We start from the raw sequence: 19,206 nt of genomic DNA, 5'->3' as shown, positions 1-19,206 counted from the left end.
ATTTCCTGTATGCCAGATTTCTTTAGCTGACTCTGACTTTTCTGGGTTGCAGGGAGACGACTGCACCATTCCCTGCATGGCAGGAACCTACGGAACCAATTGCTCGTCTGTCTGTAACTGCAAGAACGATGGCGCTTGTTCCCCTGTGGATGGGCTGTGCTACTGCAAAGAAGGTAAACAAAATTCACATTTAACAAGTTCCTGCCATTTGGCATCAATGCCTGTTCCGTTTTTAAGTGGCACAGCCGTGCAGTCAGGAACTCCACTACTTTCTTGTTCTCCCGAGTATCCCAGCACAACAGGGGCTGGACTGTAAGTTCAGTCTTTGCCCAGAACAGAGGCCAGACTTCTCTGCTTTGCTGCAGAAACGTGTCACAGAACTAAGTGTGGGGGCAGAGACACTACTCCTCTCCAGAGGAAATGCAACACAATCCCTGGGCTTCTGGGTTTTTATCCCTTTGCTGCCCTGTTTCTCCTGGATTCCAAGGCCACTGGGCATGGGAGTGGAGGCAGCTTCCTGCCTGTCTGTCCCGCAGCCCCTGGCACTGGGCTGTGCCTGGCCTTGGTCATCCCCACCAGCCCTGACCTGACTCTTGCCTGCCCATGTCCACCTTGGGCTGGTCTCATTCCTGCTGCCCTGGGCTCGTGGCTCATCCCAGCTGCCAGCCCTGCCCTGCCCTTGGGTTCTGTGAGGTAGGCCTTGGCTCTCTGCCCTTGCTGCCATCCTCAGCTGCCCATCCTCCTGTACCCTGATGCTGTGACACCCCAGCAGTGTGCAGGTGTCCTCTGTCTCCTGAGCCAGCATGGGATTGCAGGATGTGGCTCTCAATTTTTTGGGGGAATAAGAAATCTTGCCTGCTCCAGAGTGGCTGACATCTTTTCTTCCCACACACGTGTCCCTAATTCCCTCCTCTATGTGGTGGTGAGCACATTCCATGTATCCAGTAATCACCTGAGAATTCCTCCACTGCTCCATGGCACAGTGGCTCTTCTGTTCCCCCAAAATCCCAAAATGAGCTATGCCTGTATGACATACATAAGCCCTAAAACAGAAGTGAGGCAAATAACAATAAAATCTGGCATTTCAAACATGAATTAATGGATCACTGTAGAACCCCATTTAATGAGGGTGTATAAACCATGAGTTACTGCTCAACTCCATTACATAGAGCTGCAGTGTAATGAAAGTCATTGTGCTCCTGGTAGTTAAGATTTGAGCCTTAATGGCTAGAAATGATGGCCTTGGTCTTTTTTTAGGTGTAATAGCTGCTTTATATTAAATAGCATTCTCAAAAAAAAAAAAAAAGAAAAGAAAAAAAGGGGGTAAGAGACAGGCAGCATCAAATGAAAAGTTCTTGCAGTCCTGTGGGTCAGGTCTCCAGCCTGACAGACAGGGACTGTCCCAGAAGTTCCCAGGAAGGCATCAGACACCTAAATCTGGCTACAGCCAACACAGTGATACCTCCATCTGTGTGTGGAGATGCTGGGAGATGGAGGTGGGAGGTCACAATGAAAGGGTCAGTCTTTGACCCCAAGTTGGTCTTCATTTACACCAAGAAACTGGTCCTAGAAACAAAGAGCTGCAACTTGCCAGCCGCCTTTCTTGCTGTTTTCATGAAAACATCCCAGATGCTGTTATTCTCCCCTGTTTCCTTAGGGTGGCAAGGAGTGGATTGTTCTATTCCATGTTCTAGTGGAAGTTGGGGTCTCAACTGCAACCAGACGTGTTCCTGCAGCAATGGAGCGTCCTGCAGGCCAGCTGATGGCTTCTGCCTCTGCTCCTCGGGATGGCAGGGGGAGTTCTGTGACCAGCCTTGTCCTGTGAGTGCAAATAACAATTTGGGGTGGTCTTCTACCCCCTTTAAATCACAGTCCCCATAGCTCTGCTGAACAAGGAGCAGGGCAGTATCTCATTTTGTCTGTGATGTCTGAAGGAAATAATGTGTAAATAACAGATTGGGGTTCTAGCAGTCAACTGGATGTATTATACTTTGCATTGTATTTTATCAGAGCTATTGCTGTGTTATCTGCATTTTCTTGAACATCATTTTTTAAAGTGATTCCTCATTTGGTTCCATATAGAAACATGAGGCACTGAGTTTCTGTCTTCTCTGTATGTTAATTTAAAAAATGCAAGTCAGCATTAAGAGGGACATGATAGATGATTTTGCACATTTCAGAATAAAAAGCTGATCACTTAGAGGTTTTTTTATTTATATTTTTGAAGGATGGAACATATGGCCTTAATTGCAGTGAGCGTTGTGACTGTAACCACGCAGATGGGTGTGATCCTGTCACTGGGTACTGCTGCTGCCTTGCAGGCTGGACAGGTAAAATCAGCAATTACCTTTGTAAACCTTGGGGTTTTGATTGATTTGGGGGTTTGGGGGGGGTTGTTGGTTTCTTTTGCATTGCTGTGGTATCAGTTATAGCCCTGGACTTGTGACTGCAAATGTCTAAATAATAAATTGGGACAAGATCAGCTGAACTTGCCCATATTTAAATCACTCTTGATGGTGACAATAATTGGCATTCATTAAATTTGTATTCAGATGAGTCAAAGATGGCTCCAAACCTGCAGCCAGATGTTAGCCTTCTGCATCTCAGGAGAGATGCAGATCATCCATAATCCTGCAGAGTTTTTCTCCTTGAAGTGCCCTTTCCACAGGGGTGCAGTTGTGGGACAGTGAATCCCGGGACCATCACACCTGGGATGCAGACAGGGCATTTCTGATGAGTCATTACAGCTGCTCCATCATATAAAACTATAAAACCCAGATTTTTCCCATTTTGCAATGGTTCTTGTCATAGGATAGTTGCAGAGAGCATATTAATGCTGGTTTGACAGAGCTCTTGTGATTACACAGTGACAGAGAGGAATATTCAGTGAAGTTGGAGAGTCCAGGCTGGAGTCCTCAGTACAATTAGACCTGCACTTGACTCCACACTGATGTTCTCTTTGCCAGCTTTTGACAGCAGTAGGGGGCAAGTTATTGACCCAACCATTTCACACTTTGCTGCCTAAAATGGTGGTTAATCTCTCTCTGCTCTCTGTTGAGGCCCTGGGTGGAAATAAAGTTATATCCCATATACTGCAGGACCACCAGTGGCACTGACAGTCAAAATGCATTTATATTAACAGCAAGTCATTTGGAAAATTTAATTGTTTTTCAAACAAGTACAAGCTGGAAGGATGCATGGAGCAAGGCAGGGTGATCAGGCAGCCAACATTTGGGATACGGTCACCTTTCCCACTGATCTATGTCTTAAACCAGCACATGCCTTCTGTTTCTGACGGAGAGGACATCCCACAGCAGCCCAGCTCCCAGGAGCATGAAGCAAAAGCAATGAAATTATGCCTAAAATATACAATGGAAATAATCTTCAAAGAATTAAATAAAATGTAAAAATAGTAAGTTGTACACACTGTGTACAACAAAGCTACTTTTCAAAGATACTGGGCATGTATCTCAGGAAAGGACATTTTTCCCCCAAGAAAATCCATTTTATAAGCTCACTTGTGTCCCTTCCTTCATTCTCTTGCCTTCCTCACTGGTTGGGCTGCATTTTCTTTCTCTGAGCCTCTTTGCCATCAATATATCCATCCATCTATCAGGCTTTAAACTCCACTGTGCGTTACTGATGATCAGCAGAGAAACAGCTGGTGGGTTTTCCTGTAGTCATTGTGAGCTTCTTCAAGGGAAAAAATGGCATTTAAAAGTACAGTAATTTGAAGAGAGATATTTATGCACACATATTCTAAAAGATTATTGCACATCTTCTGGAAGTCGCATTCCAGAGAAAACTGCAGGGACTGAACTTTGCAAGCAACACAGACTGAAGGTGTGGCTTTTTCTCAAAGGCATTTGCAACAAATACTTTGTGCTTACTCCCATGCACATCTGTAAATGGCCATCAAATGCAGATACTAATTAATTAAAGTTAAGAATAATTTCTAATGTCCTTCTTTGATTTCTATATTGGGCAAGGTAAGGGTATATTAACTTGCATAGGACTTGCTGCAGCCTAAGCACTTTATCCTTCAATGAGTTCCTGCAGTTCTGGAATTCTTCTCTTCAGGATCACATTTCAGGGAGGAAAATATTATATCCATATTTGAGACCAGGTTGGAGTTGAGATGTTGACAGGGCCCTGTAAGGTGGAAATGTTGATAGACAGAACCAACATGTGTTTTGTCGATTCTGTTCCAATGTTTTTTCCACTTGGCTTGGCACCAGACACAAGGATAAATTCTGCTCATACTAGTTTGAAAGTATGTAATTTAAGAAACTCTTCAGCTAGATAATTATATTTTCATATTAAGGAGTATGGCATCAGTGAAAGATTAATCTTATCTGCAGTTGTTGTGAACTGGGCCATGATGTGTATTGCGGTGCATTTTATAAATATGAGGTGATAAATAATTCAGGCTGAAATTTTTGCTTTCTGATTTTGGTGCTAATTAGACATGGCCTGAAAAAGATCAGAAAAGTTCAGGATCATGGAACTTCTGAAGGTTTTCCTGCCCACTCACACCAAGCAGAGAATTCACGTGGCTTTCTGATGCTAATAGCCACAAAACTTCATCTGAAACAGCATATTCTGTATGTTCACCCCAGACGTGGGACTCCCTGTTGATGTCTGTGTTTTATGTAAAGATCAAGGGGAAGATTGAACCAATTTTCTTTAAAGTGGTTTCAAGATGTTACTGATATAAACCTTCAGGGACTGATAGATGGTAAGAGTGTGGAGGAGGACTGGGAAAAGAAGGAAAAAGGCATGTCAAGAGTAGCATACAATGTAAGTTAATAGCACTCTGCCATCCTTTTATTATGTCATGACTGCCACCCATCAAGACTATTATTCAGGACAATGACCTTCCATGGATACCAGCTGGGGGAAGGTAATTTTCAGGAGCTGAGTGTTCCTGGCAGATGGGAAGATGATGAAGAGATCCCCACGTCTCAACCAGGAGATCACAAAGCTGTGCAAACCAGCTGGATGCATAAATAAGCACACAGGCAACAAGCTGCTCTGAGACATGCACATTCCCTTCCCACCAGGTTCCATGGGGAATTGCACGTGTGCAGCCAAAGGCAGAAGTTAGATCAGGTCTGGAGATGTTTGTACCTGGTGTTACTGCTGCAAATCACCCAGCCAAGTACTTGGGCACGTGGTACCACCAATGGCTTTGGAGATAGCACAGCTAGCACAGAAGCCCAAAACCACACTGGCAAAATGCTCTCACGTGCTGCAAGCAAAGTGAAACTTGTTGAAATGTTGGCCAAAATCAGGTCTGTGACCTGCTGATGCCATGCAGATCTGAATTTCCCTCCACAGGAAGGGAATGTTGGATGCAGTGATGCTGAGGGCTCAGCCTTGCACTGGATGGAGTTCTCCAGGTTGCACATGTGTAACTTCATGTATACAAATAGTACCCTGGAAACCCAAACAAGAAGTGCTCATATCTAGTGCTGGGTTAAAAAGGAAAAGTCTTGCTCTTAGAGGATCAAATCTTGACTGCTCAGGCTGTTTCCTAAGGATGAATAAGAATCTCTTTCTCCACCTTTGCTGTGCATTTTAGGAGCAGACACTTCTGTGCTTACAGCTCTGTGTGTGCACAGGTCCCTTAGAGCTCCCAACACACCAAGCATTTTATGTACATTCAGGTTGAAATTAAAATGCTCAGTGCTAATTACATTTGGTTAATTAGGGATCCTGCACACACTGAATCCACAGAGGGAATGGAAACACAGAAATGCTGCGTCGTGGAGCAGCTCCTGGAAGTCCTTTGCAAGCAACCAGGTCCTCAAGAAGCACAGACTAGTCTCATCTGTCCAGGTGCAACCTCCTCTCCTGAATGCTCAAGTGACAATGACAAAGTCATACATTTCAGTTAGGCTCCTCTGACTTAATAAATACCCTGAACCTGAACAAGGAAGGACCAGCTGCCCTGGTGGCCTTGCTGGGTGAGCAGGGTGACAGTGCTCCTGTGCCAGGCACAGTGCTGGGGTTCTGGGGATGACAGCTCCAGCCAAGCCCTGTGGGGATGCGGGATGAACTGCAAACCCCCTCAGCTTGGTCCCTGCTCAGGCAGCTGCTGGCAGCAGATTTTGTACCAGAAATGGCTTCCTCACAGATTCCAGCTGGCTAAAACTACAGAGCCTTTAGCTGCTTCCCTCAGTAACCCCTCAATAATTAAATTAGAGCTTCTGGCCTGTCCTCTAATTTCTAGAAATGCTTGACCAGAGCCAGGTTAGACTCCTTGGGAAGCCAGGCCCAGGTATTGCCCATCCTGCCCCCAAGACCCGAGTCCATCCGTTTTCCCAGTCAGATATCCCTCTCCCAGACAGATCACAGAAGGAAAGCCACAGGCCTGGCTGCTCCTCCTGCCGAGCTCTGCTCCTCCCTGTGATGAGCCAACATGCTCCAGGTTAATTGTGGCAGTGTGTGTTTTGTTACCCTTTCAGCTCTTACACTGGGATTAAATGGGAAGTGATCTGCAGGGGGATGTATTCCATTCCCCTAAATGCTAAGGTCAGTTAAAATCCTGTTTGTCTGAATTCCTTTAATCTGAAATGCTGTCTTATCTGCATCTTGTTCTGCCTCTTTTTTGTGTGGTGCTCTGCTTTTGCAGGCTGCTGTGGTGATGGTATCTCGGTTCCCCACTGAGCTGGGGAACCCAGAGGCTTCTCTTGATATCCAAAGCTTGTTCACTATATTTTAACATCCCAAAGATATGTGGGGAAAATTAGACTGGTCCTGTAGATATGAGATGGAAAACATAAAAGTATGCATCTCACAGTTAATTATAAAAGAAGCCCATACAGATTTTCCTTAATTAATCAGGATGGCAAACACAGGTATGCAAATGATGCATGCTGCTGAGGAACAAACATCTTGTTATTACCTTGGTGCTTTACACCTTCAGGCTTCGTTCCTGTCTCATAAGAGCAGCCTCCCTCTCTGCTGGTACAAAGGAAATCAAAATACACATTTCACTGTCCTTTACAACCTCAGTAACTTTCACACAGCGCCAGAAACACAAACCCTGATTGTCTCTCATTTTGTCCAGAGCTCCAGCACAGTGGCTGTGGGAGTCTGAAGCTGTAGGATTTCCACGTGTGGGGTCTGAGGGACGGATGAGATCAGGAGGTGTCGCTGGGCACAGACCAGGGGAGCTCCAAGGGATGAGGCTGCAGGGTCAGGAGCATTTGCAGACTGGCAGTGACATCTGCACTGTCACTCAAACACAGAAACATGTTTCTTGCCTCCTGTGGACACATTAATTCAGGAAAACTGATAAGCCCATTACTCAAGGGAAGGACCTTTTGAATTTTAAAGGAACAGCGACCACTTTAACGGGGAGCTCTAAGGTATTTTTAACTTCACTTTTTCTGAGTTCTTTGCAAGAAGGTAAAAAATCCTTGAAGTAAAAAACCCACCCTTTCCATAAAAGGCATTTTCTTTTACTAGTATGACTTTTCTTCCATTGCAGCTGTATCCAATTTATAATCTTAGGGCCAGATCCTTTTCCCAGCTGTACTGGGTTGATGCCTAAATAATTCTCTTGTCATTAGTAGATCAACCCCACCTGTGTGATGATTAAATTGGGAGCTGGTTTTCCATGCCTGTTTAAAACCAGAAAAAAAAAAAAATGTAGGACTTGTTTCATGCACCTGCAGCTTTTTAGCTAAAGATCCAGAGTGTTTTAGAATTCACAATGTCGTGGGTTGACTTTTTTTTTTTTTCCCATCAGAGTGTTTCATACCATTGGTTTGTAAGACAGAGCCTAAAATATCAGAATGAAGCAATAGTAAGTTCCTATTAAATATGCATTTTCTAGATGTCTAATCCCATTATCTACACTGTATTTTGTATTTATCACTTCTGGCAGTCTTATCCCAGATTTTGAAATTAATAATTTATTTCTGTGATTATTCTGTATCCTTACATTAGCTTTAAACAGACAGGAAAACTATAAATTTCTAGAGTCAGTCTAAAATGGTGCATTTAGCCTCTCTCCTGGTCTCTGCCTTTCCAGTGTGAAAATCTTTTCCATATGAAAGGTGTGCTTATTCTCTGGAGTCGACAAGTGCCCTTTAGTCTATGAATGTAAGATAAGCTTATTAGAAATTAGCTTTAATTTTTCATTGACTTAATTTCAAGTGAGTTGATAAGATTTTAATGTCAGGCTGTGCTTAAAAATTCTCTCTTTGACAGAACCTTTAAGGATGGTTCCTGCTGATATAGGGCTAATTTTCAAAAATATGAATTATGAAGTTGTATCAAAAATTTCATTGATATCCTGACATTAATTATATCTGTATCTTCCTTGGCAGGTATGGGGGGGCTGCTGATTTTCATCTGAGTGTGGTGTAGTTGTGTTTGTCCTGTGCCAGATTTTGTATATATTTCACCTTTTGTGAAATCACTTGGATTTTTGCCACTCCTTCAGTGGGAGTTGGATCAGACCCTCAGACTATAATTAGCAGCTGCAGTAAGGCTACTGCTAAACTTCAGCATGTATGCAAATCATTGCAGTAATAGACCTATAAACACAGAAGATACACAAGTTTGTTTATCTTTGTATTTGTTTGGGAGTTTAATTTTGCTTAATAAAGGACAGCTTTTAAATTTCTGAGAGAAGATGGAGCTTGGATGGCATCCTGGGTGATGCTAATTGAATGGGCTCTAAAAACATGAGACTTGACGCTAGAGGTACCCAACCCTTTTCCATTTTAATATGGAGATATTCTATATTTAAGCTTGACTGTGTGTACAATAGTCACCTATAAATAAATGTGGGCAAGAAGCAGAGAAAAATTATTTGTGCACATTTCAGCAGACTAAATCCTGGCTGCTGGCATATGCTGGGTGTGAAAGGAGGAGAGGGAAAGAGTGCTCAGCAAACAGCCTGCAAGCTAAAATGGGGGTGGGGGGCATGTATAAATATGTATTTATATAGTGGGGAGAGATTATTTACAAGAGCCTATAGCGACAGGTCAAGGGGGAATGGCTTCCATTGCCAGAAAGTAGGGTTAGATTGGATATTAGAAAAAATAGAAATATTCTTTATACTCCCTTCCCTGTGAGGGTGGGGAGGCCCTGGCACAGGTTGCCCAGAGAAGCTGGGGCTGCCCCATCCCTGCAAGTGCCCAAGGCCAGGTTGGATGGGGCTTGGAGCAACCTGGGACAGTGGAAGGTGTCCCTGCCCATGGCAGGGGTGGAATGAGATGGGATTTAAGGTCCCTTCCTACTCAAACTACTCCATGGTTCTAGGATTCCATGATATATGTGTTATTGGTGAAAGTGTCTGCAGTGAAAAATGTTGTAAGCATATTCCTTCGCCTTCCACACCAAGGAGAAAAGGTGGAATTTCAACATCATTGACCACAAAAGGCTTTGGTTGTGCCCCAGCTCTTGTTCAGCTGCTCTTCACTCATGGTTTAGTTCAGGGGCTTGAACATTTCCACCAGGAAAACAATCCAGGTTTTCCCAGTTACCAGTTCCTCCTGTTTGCCTGCTCATGGTCTGCTTGGATCTTTCCCAGGTTTCTCATCTCTCCTGGCCTGAAACTTCCCAGAATTTGAGAAATAGGAAAGCTCTGAAGATGAAGCAGGGCTGTGTAGGGCTTGACTCCTTTTAGCACCATTTTCTGCAGGTCTGCCCTGCCTGCTCAGGGCAACTCTTCCCCTGCAATAGTGCACCCTGGAGAATACCCTGGAGCAAAGGGAACCAGATCATCCTTAATTTTAGCAAACATTTTGACTTACTTCATTTCTTGTGAGGTAGATCTCTTGCATCAAAAGCTTTTATTGCATAAATTCCCTGGGTTGGGTGATTCATACCTGGAGATTTCTCTAGATAATTAAAAATAGGGGTAGGATTAGAGCTCCACAGAGGTGCATTAGGCTCTAAGTGCATTACTTGCAGAAAAACAGTTACATTAATGGGTGCATAAATTGCTCCTGCACAGATGAGAGAAGGGACAATTTAGAATTTTTCACTGGCTGCAGGGAAGGGCTTATTCTTCGTTATTTAGGACCGGATCATGGAGCTTTCATTTAGACTGATGGGCTGTTACACTCAGGAGTTGCCCCTCCAAATCCACAGGTGAACGATGCTCAGCAAGAGAAGGAAGGGCTCCATGGCTCCAATTTGGAAAAAAAGAAATCAGTGAAAAAAAGTATTTGAGAACACTACAGAAGTTCATAGATAATGTGAGTGTGGCTGCTGTTCTCTCTGCTGAGTAGTTTCACTATATAAAAACAAAAATAGCTTATTTGCAGACTAGATGAGCAGCCATCAATTCTTAATGTTTCCATTTAATTTTATGAGAGATCCCTTTATGTTTTCTTCTATCTGCTGCCTCCCTACACTGATTTTCTCATTCTTCAGCATTCTTCTTAAATGCTGAGCTATCAGGAATTGTGCTGTGGTGCTTCTGACTGGCTCCGAGTCAAATACTTCAGGGTTTGCCTCAGGTAGGAATAAATATAAAGATGCAAAAAGTGATAGAAAAGCATCAAGAATTCTTTGTGAACTCTTGTTCGTGCTCTGTGATAGCCCTTCTGAGCAGCTGATCCACAGCTTGGGCAGTTCTTTCTTCTGTTCTTAGTGAATTCTCTTTTACCTTTTAGAGACTGAAGCAGCGAAAGAGTCTCTGCTTAGGAAAGCACATGGACCTAATCTCCAATACAATTGAAACAGAATTTATAGGGACAAGAGAAATGTAACAGCAATAAGAGTAACAGGGAAAGAGAAGAGACTAGGATTAAAGAAAACATGAATGTGTGATTATAGAAATCATTATCAGAAATAAATGTACAAATTAGGAAGTCAAGGCAGGATTCAGGGTGACCTTGGTGACCTCTGGCTCTGCCCCTGGGACAGCCACCTGGGCTGGGTGGGAGTTGGGATGCTGCCAATGGGATCACTGCAGGTGGGACAGTCCTGTGGGACAGAGACCAGAGGGAGGGTGTCCATGAGGGAGCAGCCCATTCCAGTGATCACATCCAGTGAGACATTCCCAGACCTGTTTCCAGTACCTTCAACTGCCTGCTGGCCTTCCCCCCACCCAAACCAGCCTTGCAGCATCACCTGGAGGGTATTTGCTCGGTTGTGGGGCACCCTGTCAGCAGATACAAACCACCACTAAGGATTTATCCTGCCAGAGACACCAGCAGGAAGCCACCAGCCTTCCACATCAAAGCCAAGCGTGACTCACCGAACCTCAGGCCTCCATGGCATTGCCTGCATAAATTCAGTGCCTATTTTTGCATAAAAAGCAGTTCTTTCCAAAGCTATTCAAATGCCAGAAATAAGAGATTATTATGACTTCACGTCATGTTGAAAGACAGGTGGAGGAGAGCACAATGTTTGTGTTGGATTCAAATGTCTGCTGAAGTCATTCCTGTCATTCCTAATTGATGTTGCATCTGTCTTTAGACTGGGACTATTGAGGGGGAAAAAAAAGCTGAAGATCTTATTCAGAGAAATAATTACAGCTATACACTGGTAGATGTAAAATTAAAGTACATGGGGGGAAGGGAACTACATCCTATAATTTATCAAATTCCTATGTCCCTGAAAAATAATTAGATGCTGGGCAGCATGCAGGCGCTGCTGCAGAGGCTACTGTCAGGGGGATCGCAGTGGTCAAAACTAGGCCGCTGGTTCTCATTTATTCCATCCATTTTTGCACTTCTATTGTGTTTGGAGTATTAGTTTCCAACTATCCAGAGACACAGCAGAGAAACAATGGCAGCTTTATTAGGAGCCAGAGATGTAATCCCCAAGCATAAGTGCAATTGCAGAAGCTGGAGAGGGAAAAAAGGGAATTCTACTTATGTCTGGCTTTTAGGAATTTCACCCTCTAAAGTCCTTCAGCATGATGTAGTTACAGGCAGCACTAAATCTGCATTACTTTGACAAACTTTCTTGAAGCCAGTGAAGATTATTAATGGAAGCAGCCTGGGAAGGAGCTCTTCAATAGATGCCTCCCATCCCAGTTGTATGTCTTGGGGGTTTTTTTCCTCTTCTTTTTCTTGCTCTTTTTCCTGATGCTTTTGTGGATGTTGGATTAATCCATCACAGTTTGATTTGTAAATTTGAATACAAAGAACTGACTTCATCTGGCAAAACTTGAAGCTGCTCCATGTAAGTCAGACACAGGTTTCTATCAACAGGTTCCCACTGACAGAGGGCAGGGATAGATGGGATATTAGGAAGAAATTTTTGGCTGTGAGGGTGGGGAGGCCCTGGCACAGGGTGCCCAGAGAAGCTGGGGCTGCCCTATCTGTAAAAGTGTCCAAGGCCAGGTTGGACAGGGCTTGGAGCAGCCTGGGATAGTGGAAGGTGTCCCTACCCATGGCAGGGGGTGCAACAAGATGGGCTTTAAGGTCCCTTCCCATCCAAGCCATTCTGGGATTCTGTGATTCTCTTCCTCCTCTACCTCTCTCCCTGCTGCTTTCCTTTGTCAAGATTATCTGCAGTTCCATGTTGGAAGATCCCTGCCCAACCCAATGGCTTTACCCTTGGGAAGTCTGGGCTGAGTTTCCCCAGATATTCCCCATGTCCCAGGCAGCAGCTGCTTAGCCACTTGGTCCTGGAGGGGCCCATGAGAAGCACGAATTTTGAGTAGCTCTCCTGTATGGTTGTCCCTTAGAACAGTGCAGTTGTGACTGCTCTGGTGGGCTGAGTTCAGCCCAGTTTGTGTTTTCCATAGCAATTCAGGCCCTTAGGGCTGGTTTTCCTCCCCACTGTGTGTGCAAAGGAGGTTGGTGTGGGGAAAAGGGAGTGAAGCCACTCCTGGGACTGTCAACTAAATGCCATTTACAGAGCAGTCCAAAGGGAATCCCACTGGAGAGCAGCCAGTGTTTGCAGAAATCCAGTACCCCAAACCCGTGCTGCGCAATGGAGATTTTGTGGCTGCTGTTTCACAGACTGAATTAAAGCCACAGTGGGCTCTGCTCCTACCTGGGCTCTGCCTTACTACAAGAGAGTGCAAATCTTTTGCCCACGTCCAGTGGATAACTACAATTTTATATAAGCTATGTGGATTTCGTTTACAATTCACCCCCAGAACATTGTTTAAAAAGGTCTTGGAAGTGTAATTTTATACCAGTGTCTGCAATTGTGAACCACAGCCTCGGGCTGGCAGATAATTCCCTGGTATCCGGGCAATAGAGTTTATGAAGCTGCTTCCTGCAGCTTCAAGGACTTCTTCTGATAGTTGTCTTTCTAATTTCTACACTATGCATGGGAAACCAGGACTTTGTTCATAAATTAAGAATCTGTGGTTGTAACACAAGGTAATACAGGGGTGTGTCAACTTCAGCAATTTTTGTAGTTCTGGAAATTGAAAACTAATTGCTTATCAGAAAGGTTCATCAGCAAGTTCCTAAATAAATATTAAAATTTTACCTTACAGAATCTTGCTGCTTTACTGACTCAGACTGTAAAGTAGCTGGGAGGGATGGACTCCCCCTTCACACACCGTCAAGTTAGGGAATTGTAAAATTAAGGTGCTTTTTCCAGCACAATTCCATAAGACTTGCATGTCCAGATGCAATTTTGACTTCTCATTTATATTTGAAATTCAATGTGTGTAGGAGCCTTCAAAAATGAAGTCTTCCATGAGAATTAACTTAGAGTAATAAGAAGTAGTAAAACCTGATTGCAGCACCATCTCGGTTGTCTTGTGGAAATGTATAAATAAATAAGGGCTGTAATGGGTGACAGTGGCTTCTGGAAAGTTTCCTTTTCTGCCTTTATATTTTGCTACAACAATCAGCTCCACAATGACTCATTGCCTTCGTTAGGAGAGGGAAGACATCCCTCATTACTCATTACCAAAGGAAGGACTTCGCTGCTGCAAGGAACAGCCCTGGCATTCTAATTCAGATACCTTCTACGGGAAAGGAGGCAGTGTCATTCTTCCCCAAACTTTGTCAAAAGAGACAAGAAACAATGCTGTTTAATTGTCCCCGTTTATAAATAGCCCATCCACAATGACAGAATTGTGATTTGAATGCTGCAATCGGGAGGAAAAATGCATATTTTTCTGTATTTGTGTCTGAATTTCAGTTCAGGGAGCTCACACTGAGACTCAAGGCTATAAATGATCATATCTGTGTATTTATAAATACAAACCACATTTATTTACTTACAATTTATTGCCTGGCTTTTTAATTACAGAGCACTGCAGATACATTACATAAATGCACACACAAAGCACTTGTTGTTTAAGTAATCCAAGAATATATTTGATTTCAAAGAGAGTGGAGAAGACTGTTTAAAATAATTGTTTATCTTGATTTTACTAATACAAATGTTCCTTGTCTCTTTTCACAGTCCCTTTTTTCAGATTTATTTACTTGGATATGAAGGAATTGAGCTTGTATTAAGTTTTTACTGTATTTTAATGTGGTTTTTATTAAGCTGTACAGAATGGTCTGTGCCTCTTTATAAATAAAGCTAAGATCGTGTATTACTAGAAATCACATTTCAAACTGTATTTTTGCCAGACTTGGTTAAGATTTTCTAGGAAGGGACATTATAATTGTGTGATTAATCTTCAGAAAAGGGAAATTTTGGCTCTGCAGTATTTCTTACTGTATTAACTTCAGAGATTTATAAAACCAACTTGAAACTGCACTGTAAGTGTGTTTATAATGACTTTTAGCTGATTTAATAATCCTCAAAGTTTGGTGACTGTACAGATCACAGTTCCCCAAATGCAGTGCATTACCTGCAGCATCCAGATGAAGCTATCAGAGTTGGAAGGAATTACTTGGGATTGTGTTTCTCCAGAGTGCTGCATTAATCCAACCCCTGGCTGCGGATGGGGCTCCCGGAGCCCTGGGCTGCTTTGATCCCATTGTGCAGCAGGACATGTGCATGGATGATAAAGACATCTCAGGGTTGGAAGCCCAGCTGGGGTGTGTGGGTATCCCCCAATCTCAGGGCGAGGCTCCCACTGGGGTCACATTTTTAGGAAAATTTCCAAACCAGTCTCTGATTCATTTTTCCTGCTGTTGTCAGTGCTCCTGCCAGTGCTACTCCCTGCAGCTGGCACTGCTTAATGCCCCTCTTAGTTCATGATTCTGCAAACCCATCCAAGGAGCCCTTGATCATGCAAATAGCCCTGCTAATTGCAGGTATTGGTACTGCCTTATCCCAGAGGAGTGAGAGCCTCTTGGACACGGACACGGTGTGCAGGATCAGCAACTTCAGTCACATTTGTATGTGACAAGCCATGGCACAAGGTTGTTTTTAAAAGTCACCAGTTTAAACAAAACCAGTTGAAACTATGCCAGAAGCTTCATGTTAAGTTTCCTGGCTGAGTGCTTCTTTTGGTGTTTCCAAGCTTTGCTTTTCGTAATAATAAATATCAAACAACCACCCTGGGAACCACTGGGAGCTGGATTGGCAGGTCTCAGTCTCCATTTAATATGCAAATTCTCAGCCTGGGGTCACATATGGCCACTTGCTGGATCAGAACTCCGTTCATTCACACAGAGCTGGGGAGCTCTGGGTGGATGTGGGGTATGCGCACAAAACCCCAGAGCACGGTGCTTTAAGCCAGGAAGGGAACAGAACACAAAATAGAGCTGAATTTACTTGTGTTCAAGAATCCAAATACTGAACGTGTTTTTGCAAAATCCTGATTTTTCTTTTTATGGTCTTCCAATTCACAACAGGTAAGTAATCAGGCTTCAATCAACTGCCTATTTCCAGACCAGTTATTTGAGCTGTTTTGTGACTTTAAAGCAATTCCTGACCTTCATCTCTCAGATGACATGCAGAGTTTCTTTAATGGTGCTGAGGACTGAACAGGAGCCCACTAACACCTACAGAATTCACCTCTCTGCCATTTTCTTAATTTTCACTTGATTAAGCAGATAAAAGAGGAGCTGTTTCCTTCCCAGACTCCCTCGCTGGCTCTGTGAGGGACTGTGAGGCATCAGTCCAGCCAAGCATTTCTTTGATCAATGAGCAGAGTAAAAGTTGTGGGAAGCCTAACATGTGGCTTTATGTCCTTAGGCATCCACTGTGACAACATCTGCACCCAGGGCCGCTGGGGACCCAACTGCTCCATCTCCTGCAGCTGTGAGAACGGGGGATCCTGCTCCCCAGAGGATGGGACCTGTGACTGTGCACCAGGATACAGAGGACCCCTGTGCCAGAGAAGTAAGATTTTCCATAGCTGGCAGAAGCAAGGCAGGTAGAAATGCTCCTTTATGACACCAGACAGACAAACCCACAATTTCTGAGCTGCTTTAGCTCATGACTTCTTAAGAGCAAGAGAGCCTAAAAAATGTTCCTTCATCAAGAAGTCAAGGCTCTCCTGCACTGAGTTGTGCCTTGTGTTTCTTCTTCTGATCTTTCACTGCACCTGGAGGTCACGGGTGACCTGAAAGGAGGAGCAACACCTTTACAAACCAAAGCTGGCAGGACAGAGGTTTGCAGTGAAGTCAGACCTATTAAACAGTCAGCCACCACTCATCACATAATGACAAGTGGATGAGCTTTGGCATCAAAATAACAAGGCAATGTTTTCTTACATGCCAGAAAAAGAAACATAGCAGCCCAAAATAGCTCCTGTTTGATGCTCTACTGCTACATAATAAAATGTACCAAGCAGATAAAAATCCTCTCATTTGCTTTATCTGGGAAGCTGCATTTGCCCCATAGGGACCCTAATTCTCTGATCCAAACTACACCAGCCATCTTCCCATGTAAACAAGAAGTGGGTTTGTCTTTCTTTTCTTCTCAGCATTTCTTCTTCCTGTAAGACATTTTGCATGCCCAGCTCATATATCCCCTTTGATTTCACCGGTTACACTTGACACCAGAACACACTCATCTCTAAAAATAATTTGTAGCTGACAGCTTTTATTTAAAGCCATTATAACGATGACCTCCAGCACTGTTGTAGTTAATGGCCTATAAGCATTTCCATTATAAACCCCAATTTCCAGGTGCTTCAGCATATCTGTGTAGCTGTAAAACCTCTCTCCAAGGCTAAAATGTGGTGCTCAGAGCTTCAGGGAGTTGGGGAAGAAAATGTTTTACAAATCTGAAACCTTAAGAGTGCAAAACTTCCAGAAGTTAATAGTTTCTGACCTTTCTGAGATGAAAAAACCCAGCTTAGTTCTATCAGCTGTTGGCACAGAGGCTACAAGAGCAAACCTTGTCCCCCAAGCCTGGGAATCAGGCTGCTCCCTGAGGGTGTTTGCTAAGGATCTCTCCCCATTGGGAGAAATTTTCCTCCCCACTGGGGTGACAGCAGAGGGGTCCTGTGGATGCTTCTGGCATTGCCTCTGTGAGCATATGGCCTGGGAATCCAGCTTGTTTCTACCTCTTCTGTGGGATTCAGGCTCAAGAATACCTGGTGAACAGGAGACCTTGCTAAGCTTGTTCTCAAAATCATCCGTATTTTTCTCTTGGAAATTCATTTAGAAACAGAATTTAGTTGTACAAGGCAGAGCTGAGGATGATACTGAAGATGATACTCAGCCAACTTGTTCTGTCCATGTAATCAGGATTACATGAGACACTGGGATGGTTTAGTGCTTTTAAGCCTGCAGAAATGTCCCCAGGAATGATCCACGTTGTTTTATAGCTACTGCATCATCAACCAACCTGTCAGCTAAGCTCCAGCTGGAAATGTGCAGTCAGGTAAGAGCCTGACACCCTCGGAGAACACACAATCCAAAAAAAATTCTCATTTGCTGGAAAAATAGAACAGACATGATTTAGTAACCATTGAGCCAGAACTATAGAACAGAGAATCACAGGAGTAAAAATAAAAACATACAAAGTTATTTTTACTGTCACTTACTGCAATTTAACATTTCTTTGTGTTATCTCTTGCAATGCATGTTTGGACAGTGGATGCTTTTTCACTCTACATGCTCTTAGAAGCAAAAATCTGCTTTTAGAAGAGATACTAAGCCGTAATCCTGACTCCATACCTGGTGTACAAATTTTGTAATAATTTCAATCCAGATTTTAGGCAAAATAAGCACACAGTTCATGACAAGTTTACTCAGCTATCTGGGGTGATTACTGATGCAAATCAGATGATTTTGTGTGGTGTTACATAATTACCATTATTAGATTCTGTTCACTTGATGACTGTTGCTCCTGCCATGAAATGGATAAAATGACTGCCCTGGCTGAGCACAGGCATTGCACTAGATAGATTTGAAAATCAGCTTTTTTTGTTTTGACATAAAATCTTGTTTCCTAATACACCTTCTCTGATTTCTTGGCTCAGTTTCACAATAGAATGGTGTTCTGAGTTTCTTGTTGTACATGTGTGTGAGTGTTCCTTTTCCTTCCTATCCTAAAAGCTTTGGAATGTGTGTTATTAACCATATCTGCTGTGAGGTCTCAAACATCTTAAACTCCTGTTTTGTCAAAGAGTTCAGGTTAGAGAGACTCAAATGAGTGTCCTGAAAGAGAGAAGCTGCTGAGAACTCCGCTGTGGTATTAAACAGTCAAGGACTTCCATGAGGAAGGAAGGTGGGAATGTTTGAACACAGGAGCAGTTTTACCCAGAGCCTGCACTTTATTAGACATGGAACAACCCAACAGGCTTCATCATTTCAGCTGTCCACAAAACTGTGGTTGATAAATTAAGTAATACTGGTTTGGGATTAAGACAGAGAATTCTCAAGCTCTCAACAATGAGAAAACGTTGGAAAACCCATGACAGCTTGGTTTGTTCTGTTTTCAGTTTGCCCCCCTGGGTTTTACGGACACCACTGCAGCCAGCCCTGTCCCCAGTGCGTGCACAGCAATGGCCCCTGTCACCACGTGTCTGGACACTGCGACTGCCTGCCGGGATTCTCCGGCCCTCTCTGCAACCAAGGTACCACCCCCAGTGCCACTTCCCTTCCTGAGTGTCTGTAACTCTGCAGTGAGTCCCATCCCAAGATTCCTGCCTTCTTCCCTTGTTTCAGCAAGAAAATCTTTACTCCAGAGGGAAAATGCAAACAGGTACTCAGTCACCCTCTTGTAAATACGATGTGCTCCTGGTTTCATAAATAAACCAGGTCTGCCACACTGGATTGAAATGACTGTGGAATGAGACACTTGCTGTAAATACATCAGCATCCAATGGGTATCCAATCATTTTTCTTGCTGCTCAGCCTGTCCTCACCTGAATGTTGATGGCACCTTCATGTGATC

General features: G+C 43.6%; 1 protein-coding gene across 1 annotated transcript in view; it reads left to right on the top strand.

The window, feature by feature from the left end:
* Window positions 1-19,206, top strand: part of MEGF11 (multiple EGF like domains 11) — a 236,009-nt gene that overhangs the window by 183,763 nt on the left and 33,040 nt on the right. Inside the window, exons 12-16 of the mRNA XM_069026190.1 lie at window positions 53-173; window positions 1,658-1,821; window positions 2,228-2,330; window positions 16,051-16,197; window positions 18,752-18,886. Coding sequence (XP_068882291.1) covers window positions 53-173; window positions 1,658-1,821; window positions 2,228-2,330; window positions 16,051-16,197; window positions 18,752-18,886 — 670 coding nt within the window. The remainder of the gene's footprint in view (window positions 1-52; window positions 174-1,657; window positions 1,822-2,227; window positions 2,331-16,050; window positions 16,198-18,751; window positions 18,887-19,206) is intronic.

This window comes from Aphelocoma coerulescens, chromosome 10, assembly GCF_041296385.1.
Source record: "Aphelocoma coerulescens isolate FSJ_1873_10779 chromosome 10, UR_Acoe_1.0, whole genome shotgun sequence".
Classification (NCBI taxonomy): domain Eukaryota; kingdom Metazoa; phylum Chordata; class Aves; order Passeriformes; family Corvidae; genus Aphelocoma; species Aphelocoma coerulescens.
Note: the sequence above shows the minus strand (reverse complement) of the source record. Positions and strands in the feature narration are given on the sequence as shown.